The sequence below is a fragment of the Haplochromis burtoni genome, unplaced genomic scaffold (genome assembly GCF_018398535.1).
Source record: "Haplochromis burtoni strain Fernald_Lab_line unplaced genomic scaffold, NCSU_Asbu1 Contig_36, whole genome shotgun sequence".
NCBI lineage: Eukaryota > Metazoa > Chordata > Actinopteri > Cichliformes > Cichlidae > Haplochromis > Haplochromis burtoni.
The window spans coordinates 1,331,253-1,342,679 of NW_024582397.1; the positions used below are offsets into that span (position 1 = coordinate 1,331,253).

At 41.3% G+C, this 11,427-nt stretch overlaps 1 protein-coding gene across 4 annotated transcripts in view; it reads left to right on the forward strand.

Annotated features, from left to right (window-relative positions):
* Window positions 1–672: 672 nt before the first annotated feature.
* Window positions 673–11,427, forward strand: part of mtus2b (microtubule associated tumor suppressor candidate 2b) — a 29,560-nt gene continuing 18,805 nt past the window's right edge. The window contains exons 1-4 of one of the 4 annotated variants that reach the window (XM_042219670.1): window positions 673–854; window positions 5,798–7,800; window positions 8,166–8,352; window positions 8,999–9,205. In XM_042219670.1, coding sequence (XP_042075604.1) covers window positions 6,001–7,800; window positions 8,166–8,352; window positions 8,999–9,205 — 2,194 coding nt within the window. In that variant the 5' untranslated portion in view covers window positions 673–854; window positions 5,798–6,000. The remainder of the gene's footprint in view (window positions 855–5,797; window positions 7,801–8,165; window positions 8,353–8,998; window positions 9,206–11,427) is intronic. The other 3 variants (XM_005926500.3, XM_005926502.3, XM_005926501.3) reach the window with 3 other exon arrangements.

The window sequence follows — 11,427 nt, forward strand, 5'->3', positions numbered from 1 at the left end:
TGAGGACCGATTACACTCATTTTAATTTGTTTGTATGGTTCGCCTAATAACCATTTAGCCAGACGGTCTAATAAATCTGTGAAGCACTATATTAGTCTGTGTTGCTCTTTCTCTATTCTTTGAGCTGCACTCTTTAGAGGCCTCCGCACATCTGCCGCCCCGTCTCCACCTTCCTCTGTCATGAACCCTTTGCAATGTCCTCCTCCTTTTCATGTGGCAGCTCCATGTCAACATCCTTTCAGTTGATCCACTCTCTCTCCTGCCCATGCCCGAACCATTTTGCCTTCTAACTTTGTCTCCAAACTGCTCGACCTGAGCGGTCCCTCCGATATATTAATTTCTGAAATTGCACCTCGTGGTCACTCTCAGTGAAAATCTGCCACCTCCGTCTCCACCCCGTCTTTGTGTCAGTGCCACTTTCTCCAAACCAAAGATCACGGCAGGACTCAGCACCTTGTAAACCTTCCCTTTCACTCGTGCAGATATCCTGTGATCGTATCCTGCACTCACTTGTTCCTCTTCTCATGTCCACTCACTGTTGCTTTGGATGATTGACCCCAGCTTTTTAAACTCCTCCATCTCCACTTCCTTTACTCCTTACATCTTCACCTTCCCATCTGCCCCGCTCTCATTCACGCATGTCGCTCTGTAGTGGGGAAGAAATGTCCTGTCTTCACCTGCAGGGGGCGACTCGAGTCCATTTTGTTCAATCTCCTCTCGTCTCCTCTCCTCCCTGTTTTTCAGCGATGATGCAGACTGTACCCTCTTCATCTCGGCTTAAACTGGATGTCTCAATCATTCTTCATCAGCTCTTCGCTGACGGGCTCTTCTCCAGATTCACCTGAATTAAACCGGTAAGAAATTTCATTTCACAAGGGGAACAGAAGGCGTTTGCTGTCTCCCTCTCAATCTCCGAACAGCGGCAGTGATAACTGCATTTATTGACCCTGCTGCATCTACTCGAGACTGCGGATGATCCTGTTGTGTTTCTAATAAGGTTGTTTTCAAGTCATTTCCTAATCGTTTCCAGGAGTGCAGATTCTAATATAGCGTTTGCATACCAAGCTTTGAAAAGGTAACCTCAATACAATTGCTCTCACCTCAAAATGTGTTTGTGGAGTCACACCATGTTTTATTTATTGTGTCACCCACATCTTATGTTTTTTGTCTTTTCTAAAATCAGCAAAGCCGGTCCTTCCTCTTTCTGTATTTTTCCCTTTGAACAAAAATAGTTTCCTAATGTGAGGAACAAGGTACCCAGAGCAGCATGAATGTGCATTAGTAATAGTGAAGTGACAGATTTCTGTTGGTGTGGCTTGAGTGGTGACATTTATTGAAAAGGCCTGAGTTGTACTGGATTATGTAAGATGTGACCATAAAATGATGAGGGCCAGTGGGCAGCATGCACAGCCAGTAAGGCCTCGATCGTCTTACCGGAAGCCTGGAGATTTTATAAACTCAACACAAAAGGTGCTGTTACTACATATTTGTTCATTTATGTAAGAAGCATTTGAATTAGCTTCCAAATGATAGAATTTTGTGGGTTTTTGCTGCCTGTGAAGCATTCATTTGTAGTTTTTCAAGGCAAACCGTTGCCATGTGTATGAAAAAGCAAATCTTATGTGAGCTTTAGGTGGTTGCACAAAGAAGTCAGGGGCACTGAAGCATTAAATTGAGAGGGAGACTGCTGCCTCCATTTTCACTCATCTTCAATTTTTCATGAGGGATCTAGATTAAGCATCAAGTGAGGCTTGGTAAACAAATGAAGGCCCACATCTGTGAGGACCAGCAAGCAGCTGCATTAGACAGCTGACACAAAACAGAAGCTGACACAGCTTCTATTTCACAGAGCAAAACAAGCTGTGCGGGCACATCTTCACATAAGTACTCCTGCGAGGCTTGGATGCACAGATTTTCTCAGTAGCCTTGGCAAAGGTGTTGCCTGAATATGAGCAGGCAGGTGGCAGGGCAGCCAGCTGAATGATGGGAGATGGGGGAAGCATTTTAGTGCTACAACTATAAATTTCCCTGTTCTCTCTTGTACTGTTATGATGTCTGACTGACTGCCCAAGTGTTGAATAGTACTATAAGTGATACCAGGAAACGGAACAGGAAGGAAGTGGCAAATGTCCTTCAAACCCAGAAAACTTGTGAATAGAATGAAGCTGAATGAGAGACATAAAGAAGAAAGTTAGTTCATGTATGAAATCAGAAGATTTTACAGTACGTCTCTTGTAACTGGATCTAATCATTTTCAAATGACCTGAACAAAGCAAACTTGAGCTCTAAAGGATTCTGGTGTTTCTTGTAAATCCAACCATTCCTTTTACTTTCACTTACCAAAGTCAGGTCACAGTTGCAGCACACACTTGTCTCTCCATTTCCTTTTCTTTCTGGGGGATTGTGCATAAGCCTCACCAATCAGTTTGTCCATTTCCAGCTCCAGTTTGCCATCACTTGTTAACAACATCCTGAAATACTTACTGACACATTGCTGTTGTTCCCATTCCCAACTCCCTCCTCACACTGGCTGCATTTTCAGTGCTGGTCCATAAATATCAAAAACAGGAATGAAGACAAGAAGCAAACTTGACAGCGTCTAACCCTTGCTAAAACGATGTTGGGCCTTGTGTTTTGAATACAGTCACAGCTAATGCTTTACTTATAAAAGAATTGGATGGCTCATAGATACAAACCTTATAGTCTGCACTGCTGCAAAAGACAACAGGGTTCTCCAAACACATTTGAATACCTTCTCTAACTCTATAATTCTATACAAACATGTGTAAACCTGACGTAAAACGAAGAATTGAAAGTCTAACTCCGTAGCCTTCCTGAACTTCTAAATTTTTTTGCTTTAGCAAATGCCAAAGCAACAGCCGGTCTCCTCTCCCAATATCTGTCTCTATTTTTAATGCACCCCTGGATCAGGTAATCCTGAAAGGCCTCCTTATTCCACATGATGCCCTCCTTTTGTACTTATATCTTAACAGCAAGTTCTTAGGTTGTTGAACCTTTAACTGCAAGGCCTTGAACACGGCCTACCCAGATTTAATGTCCCTAGCCAGGTGACTGTCCTCTTCCCCAAGCAGAATCCAGAAACTGGTCTCTAAGCTCGGTAGCAGGTAAAGGTAATGTGCAGTTGACCCCAAACCCATACCTGGTAGTGGTCCACTGGGTAACACTTAAATGTGCTTTTTGTGGGCTGTTAAACTCCACTCCCAGGTCTGGCTAGAGGATGAAGGCTCATTTCTCCTTTCTTTTTATAAATGCCATTTATGATTCTTTACACCTAAAATTTCCATTTACACAACTTATCACTCCCAACATAACTTTGATCTATGATATTTCACTACTTTCTAGATCAAATATTAACAAATGCAGTTATATAAAACTCAACAAATGCACCATATCCATCATGTCACTGCTGTGCAGATAACTGTACCATAGTGTCCATGCTGAGGTCTGCACTTAACCGATTTAGAGCTGGAAATCAATTTAAGGATGATGGCTGCAGCAGAAACAGTAGTGTTAGCAGGTTGAGCCTTTCTCTTAAAAACAATATTTTATAGCACTTGTCTGGAAATATTCGACAAGGAAAAACATTTGTTAGTAGCACCAGTGTTTTGTCTGCCTGCACTGAGAGATTTTGTGTCTCAGTGTGGTTTAACAGTAAGCACTGCAGTAGATGCAGGTGTGCTGTCTCTGTTGTGCAGAGGCAGCATTTAGTGCGATGTTTTAGCTTATGTTGCAAACGGGCACTTCTGTCTGTAGACCCTCTCTGCTTTTCTTGTCAAGTTTACAAAAGTTGACTTGTTCAAAGCATACATCAAACTCTAATAACAGGCAACAGCACAGTTTTGTTTTCTTAGAAGGGAAATGACATGCTATTTCCTGCTGCGTAAGTGACTTTATTAGGACACAAATGCAGAGCAAATGCCTGAGATGGAGCAGCAGGCAGTCAGTTTTCTTCCTAGTAGGTTTTTTTTCTTTAATTGGAAATTTTCTTGGAATTTAATTTTTTGTGCTAGAGGAACTTGTCAACCACAACTGGATAATGGGAAAGGCATGATGAGGTGATAACAGCATGTGCAATTTCTCTGCAAAAAAAAAGAGTTGTTGCTTAAGATCAAAGGGCCTGTCAGTGCTCTCTGTCCTTTACAAAGGGTCCACACAGGACATTTCATTCACATTTCTCATATTGGATTAGTAGAAACTCTCTGAGCAATTATGGTACCTGCTGGCTGACTAAAATTGCAGGGCAATTAAAGGAAGTGGCATAGCTCTTAATCTGAGCATGCAGGTGGCAGGGCAGCCAGCTGAATGATGGGAGATGAGGGAAGCAGATTTTGCAGAACTTCCAGATTTTGGTAACATATCAACAAACTTAAAATTCATGTTGACAGTTTAAAGCTCTTTGAAATACAAAGTTTACATATAGATCTCCCTTAATGAAGGAAAGGGTTAAATATCATGTCACTCAGCTGATTGGACAAAAAAAGAGGTTCTTGGATGTTTTTTGTTTTTGTTTTTTTGTTGTTGCAAGCAATAGATGGTGCAGAAAAGGGATAACAGAAATAATGTGTATTTTTTTAATGCAAGTATCTTAAAAGTATTCACAAAAGACAATCTCAGTAACTCAAGGCACATGGATAATCAGAAACATAAAATATAAGAAAACAATTCCATTATGAAGGTCAAATGTAGCACCGTCACTGTCATGCTGGTTTGCATCTGACTGTCATAAAGACAGAACAATAATGATAGTGTCCATAAACAAGAGAAAGTGTCATTGTATTTTCCCTCCAAAGGCAGAATTAGCTTTTTTTGTCAGTGTACTTAAGCTTGTCTGGTTGTTATTTTTTCCCCCCAGATAGTTCACTGTGGCTGGAAGATAGTCATTCCTTTTTTCCCTTGTTCCTAATTGTATTTTAAACTTAGCAGTCTCTAGTTAGATCAGGGAGTTATATAATTCAATAAAAGTAATTTTTTTAGGCTAATATTTTCTGTTTGTACCTTCTTCTCTGTAGATCTTGTTTAACCACAAAGTTGTTCCTACCTGTAACATATATTCCAAGCAGCATATTATCTTGTCTGCTGAATTCACTCACATTCCTAAAGCTAGAGAGAGACCGGTTGCCAGCTAATTCACTAATGTCATTTTTTTAAGAGTCAGATTTGTGAATACTGCTCTTCACAAGAGTGCTGCAAAAAATTCTGGGCCCTTGACAACATTTCAGTCAGAAACAAAATAAACAAGATGTTTGGCATGTTTAACATTTAGGAATAAAGGCAGAAAAGATTCATGGTTTTCACCACTGTAGGTTTTTGCAATCCTGGGAGCCCAACAGGCCTGAGTTTATCCCACACTGGGCCTGAGGATTTTCTTACAAAAGCTGTAACCAATAAGTTATCATATGACCTCAGCTGTTTCATATACAGAAACACCCATTAAGGTTTTTTGAGCTACAAAGAAGTGTAAAAAAAAGAAAAAAGAGGCCAGAAAAAAATTATACATTAATATTGTTTATGCTGGCTAAATCACTCGTTGCTGTGTTTGTAAGAGGTTAACTGTGATTTCTCCTGCTGGTCTAGCCTACATTACCTTCGGTGCATCTACACATCTTTCACTGCCCCCACAAAAAAACTCACTTTATTTCATGGTTTTATGATGAAACAGACTGAAAGATTTAAATTATTATAAGATGGCACAGTTTCTTAAATATACCTGTTGAATATTGTTTTTAAGTCATCTTCAATATATTTTCTTTACTTGTGATCTGCTGTTTTTATGCAGGATAAGGACCTCAGATGTTATGAAGACCCATGCTCCAAATTAGACATGACATTCAACATTCACATTTCTGACATACTGAAAATAGGCTCCTGCTCTGCCAGTAGGACAGCTTGATGGGCAGACAGACTTTTTGATGCTTGACGATGATGATGATTTATTTTAAGTGCTCTTGAGGCTGCCACAAACTCAGAGCTGATTTCATAATGTGTGAGCGAGAAGAGCCCTTTGGTGTGGGGGAGTTAAGGAATAACAACCAGCAGGGTGGCATGCTGGCTGATGGCGACGCCAATGCCAATGACATTCGGACAGAAGATGGTGGGAGAACTGGGGATACTGGCTGTCTGTCAGGATTGATAACTGTAACAGCAGAGCAAGACAAAGTCATCATCTGGGGCACAGACTCTCAGTGTGATGACCCTGAGCTGGCTGAATTTGAGATGTTAGAGTGTCAGGAGTTGGAGGCTTATCTTGTTGAGGAGGAAGAGGACTTTGTTGGGCTTGCAGAGCGGAAGGAGCTTCAAGAACAGCCGTCATCATGCAGAAAATCCACAGCAGAAGAGGCGATAGATTATAAGGGCAGGGAAGAAAGGAAGTCAATTCTGAACGGTGCCAGTGAGCAAGAATCCAATGGCTCTCATGTCTCTGAGAGCAGAGAAGCTTCCAAGACTGACTTAAGCTCTGAAACTGATGTCTTTGTATCCTGTCTGTCCACCATTTCAAGCATGGCCACTGCCATGGACACTGTTGGCAAGAACCAGATGACAGACTCCTGGCATATTGCCTCTGGTCCTCATTCAACCATCTCAGAGGACCTAACTTCCCAGATTTGCACCACTATCTCTGAGAGAGGCAAGGCCTCTCAAATAGTTGATGATTCTTCTCTTTCTGCTAGAAAAAGCACAATAACCCAGAAAGATGTAGATATGAATTTGAATTCAGCAGTTCAGTCAGATGATGCTGTATCACAGGCACATGATGTCAGTGGCAAACCCGGGACAAATAATAACCATAGAAATAAAGCAAAGGGTAGTGTTTTGGAGGTAAATTGTACTGAGAACAAGGCTTTAACCTCTCCGACAAAATGTCAAAAAGAAAGCAACGCTAAAATAGATAAAAGCACACAAGCGGATGAGACCCCTGATGTGAACTACAGGGCTCTCAGAACAGGTACAAAGGGGACTCAGTCATGTGTTGAACCTAAAGCCATAAAGAAACAAAACTCATTTGATAACACACTGAAGAAACAAAGCTCTTTTGATAAGAGTCTGAAAAAGCAGCCTTCATTTGAGAATTCTTTAAAGAAGCAGCTCTCTTTTGATAACACCTTAAAAAAGCAGGGCTCCTTTGAGAACACCACCACTCCCAGCTCTTCAAGTCTGGAAAGGAGGAAGCCATGGGGAAGCCCCAGTCGACCAGCAACTCCTACATCCCCTAAAACCACCTCCTCTTCGTCACCTAAGAGACGACCTAGTGGTTCTCCAGCTAAGGTCCAGGGCATCAGGGCACCGAGCCTGGAGCGCAGTGACTCCTCTCAAAGAGGAATAAGTCAAACTATCAAACCACATGCTAAGATGAGTTTGAGCAGTGGAATCCCCAAACCTATCATGCCTCAACAGAAGGAGTCCGAACCCAGGAGATCTTCGCCCCCTCAGAAGCCCAAAAACGTGCGGCCAAAAATCATCACGTATGTTCGAAAGAATACTCAAGCAAAACCACCACTCACCGATGCACTAAATGAAGCCTCCACACACACATCAAGATTACCCTCTTACTCCAACCCACCAGCTCTCAAAGATCCAAAGGTTGCTTCTCAAACTAAATCCACACCAGTGCTCTGTTCCTCAAACCTGCTATTTGACAAATATCGACAGGAGATGCAGAAGACAGGATACTATCCTCCAGGTGTCGCTGTGACTGGAGTAAAACCTCCAAGCAGCACTATCCCTCAAAGGAGTGGAAAGTCAGACAACTTCCAGGAGGCATCAGAGAAATATCTTCAAGAGGTGAGAAGCGGACTTTTGTTTTGATATGTTCACACAACTCAGCTTATGGTGTGGTACAAGTATTCCAATTTAGCATGATGGTGGCTCAACTTGAAAGCATTTTTAACCCTTTAATTGTTCAAGCAGATTGGTCAGTTTCAGCTACACTGCACATGCTGTGTTTTAGATTATTTTGGTCACGTACTGGCTCACATTGCACCACAAACAGTAACAGAGTGGTAATAGATTAGATGTATTATCACACAAAACCAAAGTGCCTAACTTAATAATACATGAATCAAACCTATTACATGATAACTTGCTGTCCATCAGTCTAGAATGTGAATGATGTTATAGTAACTGGTTTTGTTGGTGATGTCCTTCAGCAGCATGTTTCCCCTGAAGGAGGTAGTGTCTACCGCTCGCCAAGAACCCTGAGGCCTCAGCTTGGGCTAGGTGCAGTCACCAGGCAGCCCGCAGCCAAGCCAAGAGTTCAGCAGGCAGGTCAAAGGTCAGGTCCCTCACAATATCTGGCTGCCAAAGTGGCCACTCCAGGCCAACAAGATCTGGCAGGTGAGATTGTAACGTTTTGGCAAATTGACTCAAAAGTGAACTGAAATGTTAGTTGCATTTTTAGTATCAGAGACAGCTGCATTTTGAAAGGTTGTTTTGGGAAGGTTTAAAAGTTTAACACAAGATGTATTTGTGTATGCTTACGTTAAAAAACCCTGTGTGGTTAGATGATTAGGTCAAATCTTGAGAAATCATTTCAACAGATTTCTCTCATCTCTCTCTACCTACTTTAGTATTCTCTGCACTCTCCCATCCCGTAGATGTTGAGCTGTAGAGTTATTTATTCAACAAGCTTCTTGGGCTTGCTGAATGATTCACCTAATTTTTTTCCTGTCATGCTTATGGATGAGCCTTGGCTTTTGGCACCTCAACTCTTTGAAGTGCAAAGCATTTGAAGTTAGTGTAACTTGCACATGCTACCAGCTCGCACTGCATAATTTTGCCTTCTTACATTATAAATGATACTCTTGGCTGGTTGCACATATGCTGCTTTCTTATTTATGTGGAATTTAGTCATTGAATAATGTTTATATATCTATATATATGTAATCTTCCTCTTTTATTTATTCATTTTATTTCAGTATAAACTAAATCAGGTTTTTAAAGGTTTTTTTTCTTGTTTTTTTACTTGTTTTTCTACCTTTAGGAGAGCCCAGGAGGGCAGGTCCAGAAACCACCCCAAAAAGCCTCCTGCTCAAATCAGGCCAGTCTGGCCTTCGTCCTCCAGGCTTCTCTGCCCTTCCAGCTGCCCGTCTGGCTTCTCTAGGATTTGTCCGGAGCTCCAGTGTCTCATCTGTATCCAGCAACCAGTCTAACGAAAGCACCCACAGTGACCCAGGCCGAGGTTCTCAGTGTGAGTTATGTCCACTCAACTCATTTTTTTTATGAATTAGACTAATACTGTTTTTACTGCTACTCTGCCTAAATAAAAGGTTACCCCACACCAATGTTTTACTACATCTGCATCTCCTTATTAGTTCACCAGCAGGTGTGGCTGGTCTATCCTCAGTTACTATAGTAACAGCTGCTCATTTTGTTTCATTTTCAATCATTTGTCAGAATTCTGCATTTCTAAGCCGCTGCAGCACAGAGCCTCAGAGAAGAAAGGATTTCTTTAGGAAGAAAGTTACTCTCTCTCCCTCTGCTGCCTGTGCTCAGCCTGCATACTGCAGAATTCCCAATGCATATTTCAGTACCATCACTGAAATATTCCCCAGTCTTCATCTGCATAAAGGAATGACAGCAAAATTCACCTGGCAATGTAATTATCTCTGTGTGTGAACGAGATGTCAGCAAAGTGTCAGGAAAGAAAGTGTCGGTTAACAAGACATTGTTTTATTACCAAAAAAGGTTTTGCTAAATATGAGCAGGCCATGTGTGTTGTCTGCTGATTCAGAGACGTGACACAAACTGACCATTGTTTGGAAAATGTTTAGATACATGGTTATGGTCTGGGTGTAAAACCAAAGAAAATAATGCAATAGCAGCCATTGAAAGTGATTCACTAAAAGTAGTAATAAATACTGACTCTTCTATTTTAAATACAATGATTTTATTTTCTTTGTAATAATGTAGGGCAGGGGTGTCCCACTCCAGGCCTCAAGGGCTGGTGTCCTGCAGGTTTTAGATGTGTCCTCAATCCAACACAGCTGATTTAAATTGTTAAATTGCCTCCTCAACGTCTCTTGAAGTTCTCCAGAGGCCTAGTAATGAACTAATCATTTGATTCAGGTGTGCTGACCCAGGGTGATATCTAAAGCATGCAGTACACCGGCCCTTGAAGCCTGAAGTTGGGCACCCCTGATGTAGGGTCTTTACCTTACAATATAAACTGCCTCTGGAGAAGCTGGAACCAATAGCATCCAGTTTCATAAAGGCTACCCCAGAAACCTGAAACACATAAGCAACAAAGCTACAGCTTAATACAGACCAGTCATGGTAAAAATAATAGTAATAGTAACAGAAAATATAAAGAATATCAGAGAAAGCGGCTCTTTAAGACAAGCTTGCAAACTTCTCTGGTAAATTTAATTTAAACTGATAGACATCAGAAGTAAATAAGATTTCGCACTCTGGTAAGGTCATTAATTTTTATTCATTTTTATCTATTGTATGAGTTTAATCATGCAATGATGTTCATTGTCATAATTACAGGTTCATGTTGTCCTTTGCTTAAACATCACTACATTTATTCCAGTCTTTGACAGCTGAATCCTGCCTCTCCTTAGAAATAGTAGCAATAGTACTCTTAATTAGTTGGTGTATACAGTACCACTGATTCTCAAGAAAACAACAACAGTTCTACTCAACATTAATATGAGGATGCCCAACTTGACTGCCAGTGGCTCTGTAATCTTTTTAGATATGTAAACTGAAGCAGATTTGTGTACATTTTAACAAATTCAGTATCTGCCAGATTGTAAAATACTTGGAAGCAGCTCAGTTTGGCATACACAACTGTCTGCTTGCACCGCAGTGTTTCCCTTTAGGCTGTTGGCTCAGACTGCACCACGCTATAACCATAAGCCCCAAATGCAGCTACAAGCAGGAACAAGCAGCTCCTTGTCATCATGATGCTCAGGTCTGGTGAAATAATTAATTCACTGGTGTAGTTCAATCAGGAGGAACGTATTACACAGTATGCTGACTGTAAAGTAACACAGTCCTTTCTTTCCATTTTTCTGTCACCAGTTCTTCATCACTGCCACATGGCCCAGAGGCACATTTGTTCTGAATGTTATTAGCTTGTCTATTCTCGCTGCTTGCGAGTTAGTCACAAGCAGAGTCCTCATTGGTGCTGATCAGAGGATTCTTACTACAGGGGGTGGATTTGTATTGTACATGCACGCTAGAAACAAGCATTTAGCAGTGTGAGTCAGCCTTCGGCCGTCTCCTTTAGCCAATCCCTTTCTTGGCTTCGTCTCCATTTCAGTAGGTCACCTTTGGGAAAAGGAAAAAAAAGAAAGGAAAAAAATCTGCTGACTCTCCCTGGTGTATTCATGCTGCTGCTTTGGAAAGCATCACTAGATGTGTTGCACAGAGCCTTGGCATTTTTACATCAAAAGTGATTTAATG